Source organism: Nomia melanderi, chromosome 1 (genome assembly GCF_051020985.1).
Source record: "Nomia melanderi isolate GNS246 chromosome 1, iyNomMela1, whole genome shotgun sequence".
NCBI classification, from domain to species: domain Eukaryota; kingdom Metazoa; phylum Arthropoda; class Insecta; order Hymenoptera; family Halictidae; genus Nomia; species Nomia melanderi.
This window is the reverse complement of record NC_134999.1, coordinates 25,375,869-25,395,781: the sequence shown is the minus strand read 5'-3', so window position 1 is coordinate 25,395,781 and position 19,913 is coordinate 25,375,869. Positions and strand designations below refer to the sequence as shown.

The 19,913-nt window shown below is 33.3% G+C and overlaps 1 protein-coding gene across 4 annotated transcripts in view; it reads left to right on the top strand.

Moving 5' to 3' along the window:
* The window catches only part of nAChRalpha6 (nicotinic acetylcholine receptor alpha6), a 566,449-nt gene that overhangs the window by 309,270 nt on the left and 237,266 nt on the right, over window positions 1-19,913 (top strand). For all 4 annotated transcript variants that reach the window (XM_076373166.1, XM_076373172.1, XM_076373171.1 and 1 more), the window contains exon 6: window positions 6,901-7,081. In XM_076373166.1, coding sequence (XP_076229281.1) covers window positions 6,901-7,081 — 181 coding nt within the window. The remainder of the gene's footprint in view (window positions 1-6,900; window positions 7,082-19,913) is intronic.

The following is a 19,913-nucleotide window of genomic DNA, read 5'->3' as shown; positions in this document are numbered from 1 at the left end:
AATTTGCATTTCATCAAAGGGTGGTTTCATCCGTTCAAAGTGAAATTCGGCAGGAAAAAACGATTGCAATGTATTAGGCTTGACTTACTCTACTTACACACGAAGTTTCATCATTTTTAGAATTTCTGGGTTCGATACTTTACTGTAAGTACGGAGACGTTTCACGTTAAAGTTAATAAACGTTATAAGAATAATGTCGTATACTTTAATGCGAGAGCCACACGCCAAAGGAAATTATTCAAGAATGAAGTTCCGTCAACGGAAGCAAACGGTCGTATCGATTTCCGGCCTTCCTTACAATTTCCCGTTTTCCTTTTTCGCTTAACTACCCGTGACCCAACCTATTTGCTAAGTAGGCAATGTCGAAACTCCGTTATACAAAAGTACTCGAAAGTACTTAATACCTGTTCAGGGTGCACTTTGCAGCCGAACTTCGGAAACTATCTGGACGATCGAAAGTATTAACAGGAAGAACGAAATTCAGAAGTTCCCTGTGATTCGGTAATGGCGGCCCGACACGAGCCGGCAATCGCTTTAAACTTCGACGTTATCCTTATTTTTCCCGTGCCTCGTGGGATTTGCATGCATATGAAAGCGTGAGAGATTTACAAAATATCCGACTGTGTTTGCTCTACCCGTGAATTTCTGTTACACCCGTATTAACGTTTCCCTTTTCCATCGTATTCTTTGCCAGGAGAGATCAGCTTCAGTTACTCGTAGGATTATTCTCATTCCGGTGATCTGAATTTCTGCGATTTCTTGGATCCCTCTTGTACCCTCCTCCATTTAAAAATTCTTCAACTTCATAGTCACAGTTCCCTGAGAATGGAATTCAATACTGTTGGATAACAGGATGACTATTACATTCTTGGCTGATGAAGATCCGATGAACAACAAGAATTTACCATTTACTCGCAACGAAGTAAATATCGGTTAGCTTAATACAGTGGCCTATATTTCTCTAACGATTATGTGAGACATAAAAAGTTTATGAGACATAAAATTACTTCCGATGTAATAGACCTACTCATAATAATGTGAATCATCTGACAAAAGCGTTTTATTATTTAAAGTACTTGGAATTCACCAAATAACTGCCCATTTTTGTAATTGGGTAACAATTCCAGAGAAAACTTATAAGATTTAACGAAACTTCATACGAAACTTATTAATTATAAGTGGAATAATACATCGTCAACATTTATTAGACACATATCACCAAGATTTCCAATATTCATACAGCTATTCTCACATAATACAAATTATTCCATAAAAATATTGTGTTACTCACAATATTTCGAATTCACCAAAAATCTTTCTGCGATAAACTAACTAATTAATTCCGGGGAGATGATACACGACTACAGCTAGCAAGACGTTAGAACGTTAAAATCTATCTGACACAGTACAGTACATCCCCGACATTTATTAGGCACGTGTTACAGTTACCAAGCAAGCAGCTGTTCGCAACGCAACGTGACGCGCGACGCTGAACAGACAAAACAGATAATAATCGATCCGGTAAATCGTCAGAATGAACCCGGCGCGACAGTAATTTCAATATCCGAGAAATCCGTCAATGAATGTCGGAAACGCTACACGCGGGCCGTCTTTAATCGCGTAGAAATAAAATCGCGCGGCCGTGATAAAGGAGAAACGTGATCCTAAACGGAACGTCGCGCGATATAACGATAATAATTTTCATCTCCGTGAAGCTACCGTACGGGCGTATACATTATATACATACATATATAACAAGATCAAGTTGAAAGGGACTTGAAACGTGATTTTGATGGAACCGACCCGTCCTTTGTGAAAATTAATCGAACGCTTTTTCTGCCCCTCCTTCCCCCGTCCTTCTCGATGGATCTATTCTTCCAGCGGGATTTTAATTTACTTCATTTTTCTCAAATATACGCTCAATTAACTCCTCGGCGAGGCACGGTGCCTTTCAAAGGTGTTCGTGACAAAATTTCTCTTACCTCTTCCCCCCCGCGTGCTCGCTTCACTCCTTTTTACAGCGTATTATCTCGCTCGCCTTGTCCCCGATGTTTCCATTTCGAAATTCAATGCCACAACAGTCTAGACAATGGCGATACCGGAGGAAATTCTGCACGGTTTAATCTTCCATGGTGTCTTATTTGCGCGGCAACAAGCATCGCAACCGATGCGATGGTTCGAGTGTCTGCCTGTGTATACCTTGAGGATCCGACGTACTGCCGGGTACCTTTTTCCCGGTGCACTGCCTGTAAACTGCAAAGCCGATTGGTTAGAGTACTGGCTGAAACACCTGACAGGGATACTTCAAGTATCTCCATTATACGGTATGCGCGACGTGAAACAGTCCACCTAATTATCTTCTGTCGCGGCGGCGGTATGAAAAATCTTTCCTCTGCAATTTAAACGAGATTGAGAGGAAGACGTAGTGGTAATTTTTTCCGAACGTGGGTTTATTAACAAATAGAAATTTCTTGGGGAGGTTACATTTGTAATGTTCGTTTAATTATTGTGTTAATGCTAATTGAATTCTGAAGTTGTTGATTGAAATGAACATTATTTTCTAAAGGTGAATTTAATTCTTTTTTCATTTTCCTCGAGGTCTCTCGTGTTTTTTAAATGTATCCGTGTAGGTATTTTTGCCTATTGTGTAATATAATCCATGTATTTACAAAAGCTTACGTTTCTAAATTGTTTTACTTTACGTTTAAGTAACTAAAGAATGTAAATTTCTTTTGTAGAGGTTGCATTCGTAAATCTGTTTGTTTACTCTATTAATGCTAACTGAATTGCAAAGTTGTTCATTGAAATAAAGATTATTTTATGAATCTACATTTAATCCTGTTCTTAATTTTGTTGAATGTTAATCATGTTTTTTAAATACATCTAAGTATGCATTTTTGTTTATTGTATAATGTAATTCATGTATTCACATACATATGATCATAAATTGATTTATTTTGTCAAAATTTGTACATCTTCATGGAAAAAGTAGTATGCAGGAAAGTAATTTCAAGGCAATACTATTATGTAAATTTTAACAGTAATGTCAATTGGAATACAGACTAAAAGTAAATATCAAAATACGTGTATTTAAAGAAACGCAAATGATGCTGAAAGAAACTGAAAGATTCTATTTTATAAAAGATTCTTTGTCTCCCTTATTTGCTCTTCGAAGCTACTGAAATTGCAGAAAGAATATTTCTCATATCATTTGTTATCGCAAATAATTATGCAGTCTGTTTTACGTTAACATAGAATACTCTATGACTTTATAATAAAAGAAATTTTATGGCGATTACAATTTGATAATTATAAATATATCACAGGCACAAAAAAACGTAAGAAGTATTATTACAATTCTTATTGTTCCTACTTTATTTGATTAAAAAAGTGTTATGAGATCTTCTCAAACAAGTCACAATTGTATATGTATTTACATAATATTAAAATTATATTAATTGTATAATATTGGAAATGATATCCACTTTATTTAACGTTTTGTCTCATTAAAAGGCAATAATATAATGTTTTTCGAATATCTTTTAATTGAAAGAGTCCATATAGTTGATGTTTCAATATTAGGCTCAACATTGAACGTATTCATCTGTCATCTACGAAATAACTGAAATTAAGTCGCGTGTGCAAATATTATTTTCGTCAAGCAGTTACGCTAATCAGTTTGAAATTCTAATAAGTCAGCTATTACACAATCATAATGACAGCTATTACGCCACGGTGCAGGTAAACAATAGTTGTCACATCAAATCGCTAATAACTTGAGGTAGTCGTTGATAATTGAACATTCTCTGACAGGTGTTTACCTATTTACATATGTGTGCCAACATCATTTGAGTGTATTCGAATGGAGGAAAGTCGATGGTTAAGCTACTTTGTTTGCAAATGTGACAAGCTCAACTGTGAAATTATTGGCACGAAACGTTATTACTCTATTCTGCGTTACGTAAATTCTGTCATAACTGACATTACAGAACGAAGACATGTCCAAATAAATTATAATACCGCGCGGAGAGCTCTAAGAGAAATGTAAATTATTTATACGTAAATATAAATGCAATGAGAGTAAAGCTATTGTTATAGAAATTCAAGTACCTTTTTAAAATATAAAATAATACTGAAAATTAATTAATAGTTATTTAAAAAATGTTTAATTCTGTAAAACAACATAATTTAAAAGTAAGGTTTTAAATCTTTTCCAATATATCATTTAGGCGTTATTTTCATATCGCTTTCTTCTTATTTCACTTGATATTTTTTATTTCATTTCATTTCGTATAAATGGTATTGAAACGAGAAAACTGAATATTACACTTTGCATAATAAATAATATCGATTGCTGGAAAATTCAATATTCTTTTTAGTCATATATTTTTGAAATATTTTATTCATTTCTCTGAAGTATTAATTTAAGAGTTTCAAAGCAAAATTTCACACTGAATCCAAATAGTGTTCAATTTTAATCGTAAATTTTAAAAATTTAGTTGTTCTCCTTTCGAATATTGAAATATTTTGAATGGAAATATTGTTTCAGAGAAACAATATTTAAACAAGTTTTATTGATATGATAAACTCACAATCAGTATTTGCATTTTAGTATGATAAATTCAGTAATTTTGTTAGCATGTATTGTGAAATTTTTACTCAATATTAATTCCAATTGCGAGTGAACAATCCAGCTTACAACAATTCTCGAATGTTTCACACTTTGGTGATTTCATCATTCGCATTCGAAGAAAATACCAACTTAATCATGATATTACGCTTTCACGGTGCACAACTGTCGGAAAATAAAAGAAATTTTATGTCTCTTGACTCTCATAAAGGAAATGAACATTATTATACGGTTTCTTGGGTACATTTTTCTAAACCATTTCCCAGTCCACAGTAACTAGCTTTTGCAAATAAGTCTTCCGAAAAATGTGGCATTCACTGTCATAATGGAAAATTCAATAAATAATTTTTTTATTTTATAGAAGAATGAAGTAAATGTTAAGTTCAAGCATATATCAAACACTAAAATTTCATACCTCTCCTTTTTGTGAATAAATCATTATGCATCAACATGAAGAGGTTATTAGCTGTCTTTTGTTATACCTTACATTTCTTCGCTAATTGCAGTTTTTATGTAAAACGTAAAACTTTTTCTTCTAATTTGTTTTTCACCCTAGCTTATTCGTGATTTTTTTTGTAATTAACATTATACTATTGTCATTTAAATTTTGCTCAATGTTATTTACAATATAGTTTACAATTAATTAAATATTTCAATTTATTCAATTTCTCAAGAGATTCTTTTGTCAGTATATATTCATGTAATCTAATTTTAACGAATTTAATCTTTTATCTCTTTAATTCTTTCATAATGAATGCATATGTGTAGTTACTTTAATATTGTATTTACAATGCTGAATGTACTTGCTAAATATTACCATAACCGTAAATAAACAGCAGACTTTCTATCTCCTTCAACTGATTATTTTTTTTAAATAGCATTCCTTAAAATACAATAATAAACAATAATAATTTAATAATAATAAAGGTATAGCACCTATATCATATTTCACTGATACTTCAAAGAACCATATTATCAATTTCGAAATATTTTTCTTGCTAACGAAATACGTGACGAGTAAAAAAGAATGAACAATGCAATTTCAACATGGAAGTCAAACACGAAGAGTACGTGTCAAATTCCTTTCCAAGATAACGTCAACAAAGTTTATTGAATCTCTTAGCAAACTTTCCGGCGCGACTCCAAATCGAATACACGCTTTGCTTTCCGTTGACAAGGTCACGACTAAAGTGTACTTTGTGAAACAGAAAATCGTTTAGGGCCTACGTGACAAGTTAAATAGAGTAAGAGGACGAAGGGATTTCGCAAAGGAAAATTGGGACGGTGAAACTTCTAATTGGTCTATTTTGTTAATTGTGCGATCCTCGATCGAACCTCTTCTCTCGCGGATAATTTGCATTTAAATTCATAACGGCTTGATTATAATGGAATTAATCCCAGGAATGGCTTTGATGGTTCATAGTTTGCATAAGTCTGATGTACGGACTCTTAGATTGCGCCAGCTCGAACGAGCACGGAACATTCTTTAATTATCTTTACTCCGGCGTATGCCGACGGGTGTAATCGTTTTCATGAAATATTCCTGTTCGAAGAAGTAACTTGAAGACATTAATGTCATTCATCGAACGATTACGGGCGGAAGTTTATACGAAATCTTTAATACTTGTTTGCTGGTAAGACACCTTGGAAGAAACGACGATGAAACAAATAATGCAGATTGCATTTAGCAATTTAATAGTTGTGGTATTAGTTGTATAAAAGGATATTAACTTGAAATGTTATTAAACATTGTAACTACTATAACTATTACAATTCTACTATTACTAACTATTATTACTTATTATCAATTACTATTGGTTACTATGTCTATTTTATTCCCTGTTCTTTCCTTCCTATACTCAACAGTTAAGAATCCAATCATTTAAAATACAATAAATTATAATAATCAAATGAATCGACTCCCGATTCATCAATCGATAGCAATTACACAAGTCCTTATTACCTAATTAAGAAGCAAAACCAAAGAAATCGGAGAAAGTTGTCCCTCCCTTCAAATAATGACTATAGTTTCCGAAAACTATTCTTCCTTGTTACAAAGTTAAAATTGAAATGAACGCATCGGTGAACACGCGATTAACGGGAATCCAATCTTTCAACTTGATCTTCGCGCGGATAGTTCGAAATTCGAGAGCCGAAAATATCGATGAATTACAACGCGGAAACGGGAAATGAAAAAAAAATGAATAGAAATCTAACCGGGACCGAGGTTGATCACAAAGATTAATTAAGATGTGATGTGAACACGTTAGTGCGGAAGAGGGTTTCGACGGAACGTATCAAACGAACGTGGTGGTCACGCATAACGGCAGTTGCCTGTACGTCCCTCCGGGCATCTTCAAGAGCACATGCAAGATGGACATCACTTGGTTCCCCTTTGACGACCAACACTGTGACATGAAGTTCGGATCCTGGACCTACGACGGCAACCAGGTACACTACTGTCTCCACTACACACTAAACACGCTCAGAGTACACACGGAGCACCAAAGTCTCGTATTGGTCCTGAATTTTTCGAGCGTACTTGTCCTTGAATGCAAGGACCGCGAAACACCGCTCCGGAAACTCCTGGAAAACGATCCCCCAAATGCGCACAATCCGAACCTCGGTATCACCGGCATGGAGAGAATCAATGGCGAAAATCTGGAAAGAGTCTCAGTCCATTCTTTTTCATCTGGGAATCTACTTGCACATTTATTGCGTGTCGAGTAATTTCTAATTAAGAGATTGATTTGGTTTGTTGTTAGAGGTTTTGGTGAAGTGGTCAATAAGGTCCAGTGTAATTATCACATTAGTATTTTATTTTGATTTGTGGAAGGATGAAATGAAGTAGATTGAAGACTGTACGGTGAAATTGATTGCTATGTGATATAAATTGGAGACACATTTGTTTTATTCTAATAGTTATTGAAGTTTCGATATTATATAGTTGAAGAGACGAAGGTGTTAGATATGGAAGTGCTCACTTTGAAATTTACAATTTCAATCTATATTTGACAAATAGCATTGAATAACTTGTGAATCGGACACTGTGTTAAGAATTATTGTACTTAAGAACATTATGAATTTTCAAATCAAAGAAAAACAGCGGAAATTACAAGAAGAAGTAATTAACGTCGCGGTACTATACTTGCAGTGTTATACCTGAAAATAAATCGTAAAAAAGAATTATCCAATAATTCTATTGAAAGCTAAGCAAACAACGTTTGTGATAAATTGAAGAAAATTCACCACGAAAACAAAAATCAGTAATTCATAAATTTAGTAGCGACTCTGTCAAAACCTACAAAAACAACAGACTCACGTTCATCCCATACCTTCGTGAATCTCCAAATAATCCCACTGAAATCCAAAGAAACAATACGTTCGCATGATCGTGCAAGTAAATCCTAAAGGCTCCCGCACATGCTGAAACCTGCGGCGATGCAGGCATTGCTGCAAGTGATGGGTTTGAGTTTTCCAAAGTTTCATGATACATGTTGCACTGAAACAAACAGAGGAAAAGGCTCGAACCCATCGCTCGTAGCGATGCCTGTGTCATCGAATGTTTCAACGTGTATGGGACTCTTAAGAGAGAATCGAGGCAGCGCAGCCATCGAGCGGTAGCAAGCTCGTCTCATCTCGTTGAATGGGACGCGAAGGAGGACTGTCCCGGTAACAGTATCATTCCGATAGCGATTACCAGGGACGTAATAATCGAGCCAGGATACGATGTCGCGAATCGACGGAGACGTTTTCCTTGCTTTTTGCGAGCAGTCTGCCCCGCTGCCTAGAATGGCCTGCTGATTCTCTCCATAGCATCGTGGACCGTAAATGGAGACGCTTTTGGAGATCGTGCTGGGGCATTGACGAATCCTTATTGCCGCGATATTCGACCCATCTCTACCCCGCCGGCCCCGCTGAAAGAAAAGTCCCCTTGATCCTACGCCCATGAGATCCATATACCCGACCCCCACTCCCCCGAGGCTTCTTTGTCCGACACAAGAACTCTGTGCAACACAATAGCAACGCTCCATAGATAGCCGTTCGTTCTCACGCTTCGTAGCTTCAGCTCAGATCTATATCTATATATACATGTATAATATTTATATGTGTGTATATACGGGGTGGCGTGAAAGTATGGGACCATCCCGAACGTGCATACTCGTTACATCGCGAACGTGAATACGGATTGAACAGTCCTCTGTCACCTCGCCGGTTGCAGCTTCTGTTTTGTGATATCAATGGTTTGGAAACTGAAAATTTGGGTTTCTTTCGGGTTTTAGTCGGTGAATGGCTATGCGGGGAAAACAAGAATGGACGGAAGCAACTTGTACGATTGTTTTACAGGTTTTATCGTGTTTCTTCCTTTTTTTAATAAAATGTGCGTGTTTGGTAGTTCTTACATTGGGGGCGATTCTTATGGATGCTGACGTTTTAGTTTGGAGTATGTGATATTTACGGTAATTGGAAGAAGACATTTTGAAGTAAGTATTTATGAGCAACTTTGGTTTATTCATTGTTACAAGAATGTTTGAGTATGTGGTTTCCATCATTTTGGATACGTTATATCGATTATTACTGCATTGATCAAACGAATCAAGTGTTACATTTCGAACGTTAATTAAATCAGACTTTGATAATAGTCTCAGCTCAATAGAAATAATAATTATTATTATTTGCACAACTATTTCATTTTATTGTTAGCTTTTTAGAATTATTCCATTTCTCCAATCAAAATAATTCTAAATCATTAATTCTGTAATTAATTCGTAATTAACTAATTCTGTAAATAATTGTTAATGCATAATTAATTCTGTTTCATTGCTTGGAAATCAATACACAAGGAAATTGTACTTTGAGTAATAGAGTAGTAGAATTTCTGTGTCACTGATACAAGATTTGTAACACACCGCAGTTCAAATTCGCTTTGCCGATTACTATGCACAAATTGAAATTTGACCTAACGTTTCCTCAACCGCCAGTAACGAGCTGTCGCACACCCGCACTTAATTTAGAATCAAAAGAAAGATCTAACGCTCAAACCTTAGTGGTCTCTCGTATTTACATGCTGGTAAATTTCTTGGTAATAGCTGTTGGTGACCACAAACTGCTCAACCGATTTTCTAATAAGACTCAAATGCATGGGTTTCGAATTATGCAAAAACTTAAATTAAAAATAGAATCGGTGATACTTTGTCAAATTTTTTAACATACTGACTTTCTTCTTCTTACATGTATTTTTTTTAATTTTTTGGAATTGGTCATCTGCAATAATGATAACAATGAACAATCTTCATAAGAGAATAATAAGATATTAACGTAACTAAATATAAATGTAATAATATCATAATTACATAAGTATAATATGCATTGACCAGAATATGTTGAGTTAAAGCATACATAGGAATATGCAATATTTTTGCAGTATTGAATGAATGAACCGCAGTATTTATACAAAAATTTGCTGTTATTTTTTCAAAATTATCATGTATGTGCAATATGATCTTTTATAATACAAATTGTTTATATTTTTCCATTGAACTGAGATCACTGTAAAAATTGAAATCAATTCAAATTAGAAATGTAATACCTTATATATTTGATGAAGTCGTTTACGAAGTGTATTTAAAAATGGTAAAAACGAATATATGAGAGCATTATTTCCAATAGTTGAAGTTACACATAAATATTTACTTTCTGTAACTGCTTTTTCAATTGCCTATGTCCCATATTATCTTACAATGAACCTTCTTGCACAGTTTGTGCTAATATTATTAAGAATAATTTCGCATAATGTTATGAGAAAAAGGAAAAGAAAATATGAAAATCTGTGGACAAATCGAAACAGAATCTTCCGACCGTGCGTGTACGTGCACGTAGCCAAGCGCTGAGCTAAAATTCAAACAACCCGCTTCAAAAGCTGAATTTTCAATTTTTCAGGGTTAATATTTTCCATGTAAAGCTTCAACTTGCAAAACAGAAATGAACTTTTCGATTCGTATTCGCACGAGAAATATGCATGTTCCAGATAGTCTCGGATTTTTAAGACACCTTGTACGTTATACATAATTATAATCATATACATGATTATATAATTATATATAGATATACATATAATGTACATGTATACATATATGATGCGACTTGCATTATTTACGTACATATATGATACATACACGCAACGTCTGCCAACGTGTGTGAAATATCGAGAAGTGTGGATAAGCAGACAAGGTTGAAACATGATGGTGGTCGTGGGAATGTTCATTGCATTGAAATGTGATGTATCCTCTCTCGCTCTTCGTAATATTTATTCTAAATGTCTAACAGATTGGCTGCCAAGTCATTCATACATGAATGAGATGGTCCTACACGTGAAACTGGTTACATATTTTCTTCAGGGGCTTCGTCAGTCAAATGTGATTGAACATTTGATAAAAAATGTGTGAAAAGTACTAAAAGCATATAATTTGAGCAAATTATGATAAAAAATGTATTCCTGACTTCCGGGATGAATATTTTATATACAGTAATGGCAGCAATGTGTTTAGGGAAATCATTTGTTACTTGAAGTTCTTTAAGAGTTACCGACATTCAGGGTATTTTTCTTTTTAGAGTACATTTCTTAATTACACTTTTAGGGGAGTTTTCAACGTTTGAAGCTTTCAGGAAGATTGATGAATCGATAGTTCTTAACGATAATGGTAATTTTTTTGCATTCATAAAAATTACTAGTGACTCTAGAGTTACTATCGAAAGATTCGTTAACTCTTTGCCGTACTTTAACGAGTTCAACTCGTTATACAAATTTTGAACTAAACGTGAACATCACGAGTTTGACTCGAAGTGACAACACGAGTGAGATATCGGTGGCCCGGATTATGACCGGTTAAATGGTACGGCAAAGGCTCAAGGAGGCTGTGCTTATATCTTACTTTTTCGTACACAGAGCTGTGAGTTGAAATGTTTAAGCCATTAACGTGCAAATATAATTGTTAGGAATGGTTTATGTTTTTACAGATAGATACGAGGCTTAAATGCAAGAATTTTTTACATAGAGTTGCAACTATTTTGACAAATATTCGATAACGAAGGCAGCAAAGCTACGCAATACTAGTTCTCAATTTTTATTTGGGAAGAGCAAACTATTTACTCTTAAATTATTTAAAATAAATAATAACAATACGAATACATTGCTATTATGTTACTAGATATATCTAGTACTTTAATATTCTATTCCACAGAGGGATATCCCCTCCTAACAACTTAATTATTGATTAATGATTGTTAATATCAAATAACTTAATTGTATAGTGCTAATGAATAAGAAATTTACGTTACAAGGAAAGGTATCGAACTCGGAAATTCAAAAAGTTATGAAACTTCGTCTATAAGTAGAGTAAGGTCAAGTGTAATACATTTCGATCTTTTGTACTGAATTTCACTTTGAAGGGATGAAACTACCCTTTGAAAAAAAATACAAATTTTTCTTTCCTGTGAATTGTGTTGAAAACGGTAAGAGATAATGAAAAAAAAGTTTTAGAAAACACATTGTTTTCTACGTCTCTAAAATTACAAAACGAAATTTTTGAAAAATTTGGAAAAATTTGAATTTTTTTGGAAACTTTTATTTTACAATTTTATAGACGTAAAAGAACAATGTATTTTTGGTTTAAACATTTAAATTATCTCTTACCGTTCTCAAGATAATCCACGGAAAATTCGACAGAAAGCAAAAATTGCCATGTATTAGGCTTAAATGACTGAACTCACACACAAAGTTTCATAATTTCTTAAATTTCCGTGCTCGATACCTTTTCTTGTCATTAAAAATTATCGAACAGTGACGTCCCGTTTCTGTGTCGATCTATTTTCTTGCGACTGGTGCCTCGCGCGGCTCGTGACATGCTGCGCAATTAAACCTCAATTAATTAAACGTCAAATGTGAAATTTAACTTCTTAAGCGGTCAGAATGTCAGTCGAGCGGGACCCGGGCCTGTCCACGAGTTCCGCGGGCGAGCCGGCGCGGCCGCGGGAGTAACGATCGTTCCTTGCTGGGCTCGGGTAATTAAATTCGCCGCGTCGTCGACGTTAAATACCCCCGTGTATTATTTAATGCTCGAATTTGTCGGGGGCTCACGCTCAGCTGAACCCGACGCACCGCGCAGATTCTGATAGCACGTATTTGTAGGTGCGGTTCCGTTAATTGTATTCCACTTTCAGGGCGGTTGCCGCTCGGAAATGCGGTAATAGCGTGAACCATCGTCGGATTAGAACTCGTCGTATTCAATTATTTCGGAATTGCGGCGAACTTGAGGCAATCATCATTAACGGTACGTTCGCTGCCACTTACCGGGCGCGCATCGCGACGGACGTTGGGTTAGGGACACGATTCGCCGGCAACCTAAGAAAATCGGTTCATTAGGGTCGCGGGGGATAATTAATTGGTTCGTCGCCGTTTGTCGGCAATAGTGTTGCTTGTCGCGCTAATGGCCCGAGTTCCGGAAGTTTCGACGTTTTCGGAATCCTATGCAGCTAGAGTCTTTGGTCGGGGATGTGCCTACTTGAAGTTTGGACCTAGTTCTTGTTTATGGTTGTTTGGTATTCAAACGTTCGCGCTGTACGTGTTCTAAAGTTTGTTATTAATTATTACTTATTATTGCTTTTATTTATATTTATATAAGTCGCTTTTCATATTATTATTTATATTATTGTTCAATATTATTTGGGGTAAGAACAGTCTTTGGCTTCACTAGTTCCGTTGTTTCTAATGGATACTGCTTAATTTCTTACTTTACCTACGATACTTTTTAATACTGGGTACTGTTTTCTTCCGTCTACATTATTTAATCGATAAACTGTATTTCGCACTTAATGAATATTACAATTTTGGAGGCAGTAGACATTTCTTATTGTATATAAACTTCATTCTCTATCGTCACATGTGTGTTTTCTAAAAATTGTCTTAAATTTTATTTGATTCTCAGATCTTAATAAAAATTATCATTTCAATCGCAATATCCAATAAAATCAATTTATTTTCATTATGATGAAGTAAGTTTCATCAGTCACAATGAAATCACGTTTGTGTGACACTAGCCGATAAAATCTTACGTGTGATACGTGTTGCTAAGCTCGGATAACCGATATAAGAATTATTTCTTCTTCTTTCCAATTTCATATTCATTTACGAACGCGATCTAATTTCTGATGAAAAAATTCGTCAAACTTGGCATGTAATTAAACGAATAAAACAGTTTATTCTATTCAGGAACTCGAAATTATTTCTCATGTTTCATTAAAACATGCGTAAACTTATATTTACCTGTTTATCTGTTTCACATGTTTCTGTACATGTAAAAAGTTTCCTGTTCTTTTACATTTAGAAAATTAATTGTTTTTCATAGTACTTACCTGAAACTGACGGAAAGTGAACTGAAATTTCATAGACGTGTCTCGTTATAACAAAAAAGATAAATAAATTCTAAGATGCTTGCAGCAGGTTCCTTTTATATTACGAAAGTAATAAGTTCAAATGTTACCGTTGTTTGCGTTAGATATACATATTTCTTTCACCGAACAAACAGCGTGGTACAGAGTCACAGCGCAGCAGATTTCATCCGACATTAAATCTCGTTAAATGTGCTCTACTCGACTGTAACCGAATTTCGGAGAAGTTGAGATAATCGCCGTTAATGGAACAACGTCTGCGTGCTGCTACACACGACGGTGTTTCATCGTTAATCAGAAAGTTTCATTTGCGATTCTAGGAGTACTCCTCAATTTCTAATTCAAATGATCATTAGTTATGTATTGATTTTAATGGGAAAAAAATGTTAACGCACTTCTGAAGATATTGAGGGCATCGAGTTTGTTTTCCGAGTTCCGGGTTCATGAAAAGCCTAAATTGTTAGGTACCGAAAAAAGTTCGTACCGGTTCTTAAATGAAAATTTATACATAGAGAATATTTTTGTAAAATAATTTTATTTTATTTGATATGACATTAACATAACTTGCTAATACCAATTTCATTTATTAACACTACACGTACTGACACTTTGTATATACCTATTCCTACCGTAACCTGTTAAATAATTGATCATAAAATAAAGGCAAACAAGTTAAATAGTACGTTTTTCTTATTGGGAACAGAAACAAAAGGGAAAACGAAAATTGAAAAACCAATTAATCAGGAAATATAGGAATTGATATAAAGTTAAATGATTGAAGAAAAACGTAGAATTTTAAATCAAATTTTAAAACCGGTCATTTGATCGCGATACGTTTAACGTTAAATTAACAGTGAAATACTGATTAAACCTCAATTCATTGCTAACAAGAAAACGAACTTCTTTCGGTATCCAATACTTCTATATGGTCACTAGTATACAAAAGTACTGATTAATATTTGATCAAGTATTATTAAATTTGATCCAATAAAATATTATTTAAACACGTTGTAAGAATTAGCTTTAAAAAGATTAAACTTTGAAATTAATCAATTAATTTTAATTCAGGCTTAAAATCGACAACATTAAAGTATCGATTAAAATTTTACTTATAGACTAATTAATTTTGATTAACGATGACAGTGTACAGTTTCAGTAAAGATATTACAATTTTCTTAAAGTTTACTCGATATTCTGTACTTGAATGCTACAGGTTTAATCTTGACATAAAAATAGTGTATAAATACAGTTTATTTTTTTAATTCATATTCGTTGTATTTGTTTATAAGCAGAGGTGATTAAATAAAAGTCTGACAAATTATTGATGGAAACTACTTCTGAGATATATATATATATATCAGGCATTAAACGTTGAGTGTACGTTATTTGCAAAATGTTAACTGTTTATAATCATCATGAATTATTGTAATATTCGATGATTAATATGGTATTAATATTTGAACGTATATCAGTAAAAATTTAACATAAATTTAAATTCGTTCATCGAATGATTAAACGACCAAATGAATCTAAAAGCTAGTAGAAATATTCTATAGATAAAGAAGCTAAACATTGAGTTTAATACATTAAACTTCTCTATTTACAAATAAATATTTGTGGCGTCACATTAAGTGTGGAGGTGAATTTGTAATTTTGTCATTTAAACACTACTCCATGTGTAAATTTGAAGTTAACCAGTTTACATACCAGAGCATAACACGCACGCGAGTAATTCTGAAAATTTAATAATAACTCGTGGTAAATATGCATAGCAGAAGAAAAAAATAAAAATTTTGAACATAACCAAATTTGTTTATTCTGGAATCGAATATTTTGAGAAGTTGCAAAATTATATAGGTGACATTCCTTAAATGTTTAAATGTCTTTTCTTTTAACATAAACGTTGATATTGCAATTAATGATTATTACAAATGACCAGTAAATTAATAATGCTTACTAGATAACAATAAATGGTTCAACGGAAGAAAATACACAGACTGCCAAATACAATCGAAAATTCACCGAGGTATCACGTGCCTGTCCACATCAATCAGAATTAATTTAATGCAGTCCCGTCGGCATTGCAATTGAATTCCTCATGCTCGGCTCTCTTTCTGACACGTTATAATTGTATCGTCTGCTTGAATCACACTAAATCGAGCATAACGAATTTTCAGTTAAACGGACAGGATTATTTTGCAAGTCCATTTGACATTTTTAAGCACATCTATTCGCTGTTGTTCATAAACATTTAATCGATTACATTTGAATTCTTTACTTTGCATTCGACGGGTTGCAGATATTGATGCAAATTTCCACTTTCATACAGTATTTCGTTATAATCGAAATTATAGTTGCAGATCATTGTATTTTGTATTCTTCGTCTCCGATAAAATAAGTGAGTCGTGTTTGAATACTTTTATTTCATTACCTTCATTTATAGAATTGTGTATTCTCTGAGGAATCTACGATTTACAGTAAAAAATTACAAAAATTAACTCTATATAATTTTAAATTATAATATTCTACCTTATTTTCTAAATATGATTACAATTATGTACGACATAACATTGTATTTCTGATAAATTCATTATAAATTGTTTGCTTCTATACACGTATTTTTCTTCTTTTTCTCTTTGCAGTATATTTTTACCGCTAACTAATTTAAAAGTATTATTGAACATATATTTCCATATAAATTCCATTTTATTCATATAATGAAAATGTCACAAAATTTCAAATCACCAATTACAATACATCCTACAATTTCTAACGTGATTAAAATTGTTATATCTTAAAATGTCTAACATTACTGAAAGTGTTTTAACAATAGAAAAAACCTAGGCAACTTACTGTATTTATAGTAGTATAATAAAAATCATTACAAGTAAAAGATAAGCTACGATCCATTATTGGTAGAAGACTTATAGAAAATTGAGGTGTGTGTTTGCCTAATAACCTTTCGTTACGAAATAACCGGCTGGCATTTGAGGAAAGGAATTAAACTCAAGTGGATAAATGAACACGAGTTAAACGCTTTTCGTACAACAACGGTAATCATTTAATTAGCAGTAAATTTAATTGCTCTTCTCAGAGAAAATTTAGAGACTCGGATTTATCGGAGCCAATATTCGACGAATGTCGAAAATCACGTATGATGGATTGGGGTATTTTATGTCGAATAAACAATAGCATTGAATGGCGCGTACGTCGTAAAGTTCAGTAATCGTTTCAAACGGGCAAAGAACGTGCTTCGAGTGAGGATAACTCGCGGGTAACGGAAGTGACGAGTGCAGAACACAAAACGTGGACGATTTATTGTTCGAATCAGAGTTTCGATGCAGTACCTACTCGGGATTCGTGAAATCTCGTTTGAGTTATATCGTTCGATACCACTGTTGCTTTCCTGTGTGGCTTTTATTTCGAGGTACATCAATATTAAGAGTAATCAGTTAGTTTTATTTAAATTAAATTGATCTGTACACTTCACTTACGAAATGTAACAATATTAAATATAATCATTTTTTTTGTTTTAATTAAACTGTTTGTTTTAATTATATTTAATTTACACAATTTGTTTAAGAAAACACAGTACTTTTTTAATGTTAATCTTCGTACGGGGAAATTTTAACTGTTTTCGTACATGTGAAAGAACTATTTTTAGTTATTTATTCATAATTAAAGGTTTATTCCGTAGGAATAATCAAATATATAAAATTCTTACCAATATTCAAAACATGCAACAGAGCATGGTCATAGATAAGTAAAAAATGCCTATTTGTATTAATAAAAAGTAATGTGTAAATTAAAAATGATCTTTCTTAATTTCTATATTCACCATAATTCTCGGAAAAATTCGATATTAGATATTTATTCATATGAATAATTGTAAATCTTGATAGGTCGAGTATTTATTTATAATCTGATAACCATTATTTTGAAAAGGACTATTTACTGTGGAATATATATCAGTGACTTCAGTGGAAATTTGCAAACCTATAGACATATATGTGATGATGCTTTGAAATTATACCATTAATAATAAATTGGTTAACACTTGAAATGAAATTCGGGAATAACTTTATGTGACGTATAATATATTTATCCGGATGGGGAGGCTAGATTAATATTTCGAATTTAATGATTCATTAACCTCATTATCGTGTTCACATAAATGAAACGGATAACTTTTCTTCTTCTGTTCTCTTATAACAGGAATTTATTGGTTGATTGCATTTGTATAAATTAAACATCATCATTTACTATGGATCTCCATAATGCAATATGCAATCACAAATATTACGTCATAATTAGTGCATGCTCTTAAAAACTTGATCGATCCTCAGAATAGAGAGATATGATGGGATGTTTTACATCTGTCGAACTTTTCACTTTCATTACGACTTAGAACCTTCCATGCTAAGAATAATATGTAGGTATATTAACATAAAAGTATTAATCGAAATATTTATTTAATATTTCTAAGCAACAATTTGTAATGGAAAACTAATATCTCTTAAATATAATCAAGTTATAAAGCTTAAACCAGGATTTGTTATCTTTCACAAATTTGTTGGTAATTTAAATATTCAATCGCGAGCTTTGCTGCCTCCAAACGATAAAATATAATCTTCTATCAGTTATTTAAACATTTGATATATTTTTAAAATAATATTACAATAACTATAATAATGATAATAATGACAATGATATTAATGTTTTTCAAACTGGAACTTCAAGTCGCAAAAATGTTCACTTGAACCTATTATCAAAGTAATTAAAGAAATTACTTTAACATTAACGACGTATCTTTAACCGTTTAAATCGGAATTAGCCAGTGAATAATTAGTCGTTATATAATTTCACTTTAAAGCTAGTGAAAGATCTAATTGTCGTTTCCACCGACTCTTTCATTTCCCATATTTTCGAATTGCGAGAGAGGACGACCGATCACAGTGACAACAAAGGAAGTGATTAACTCAGCGAGGGGAAAGATGAAAATCTGCGCAAAGACTTTCACCGATAAGTTCTGCCCACTTTTCGAAGGTTTCACGATTACGAAATGTCTAGAGTGTATAAATCTCGATAATGTGCACTCGTTTAATCGTGGAAGGTCTGCTTCAAAGCGGTGTCTGGCGACATCTTTTTAAACGGCTGAGAAAATTTGTTATGCGTGCAACGCTGCGCGCGAGCATATATTTAAATGTGCTATATTTCGTTTATACATGAAATATTTGTCACTAACTGGGAATCATAATTCCGTTGTCAAATAAATTATCCGCGATGCTATGATAACCATGGTGAAATATTAAAAACAAATTATTTACTAATTAAAGCAAAATAAAACATAATTTCTATACCCTAAGAAAAACACAACAATTTAAATTTTTATACACTACAAAATCGTGTATAATTATATTATAATCATATATTATACATAATTACTGTATATAATTGTACTGTAATCTCGTATAATAAAATTATACATATGTAACTGTTTAAAATGAACTAAAATCATTTCAATTTACTATGCTACTATCTACAAAGATCTTTGAAGAAACAATAACATCTAGAAAATAACAGGAATTCATTTATTTATCAAATATTCTGCATGATTCAACGAAGCTGCTGCTAGCCTAGCATTCCGCGGCCATAAAGCTTCGTCTAACATTTCGCGAACATGCGCGAAGATCGCACGCATAACAAATTCGTGAATGCAATCTCGGCCCATGAATTGGCTCTAAATGTGGTGTACATTATTCGTACCTCTGGTGTCAGCATTAAACCCTTCGGTTAGGGGGCCGCTACGATGGGCTGATGTCGCTTGCCAGTGTCT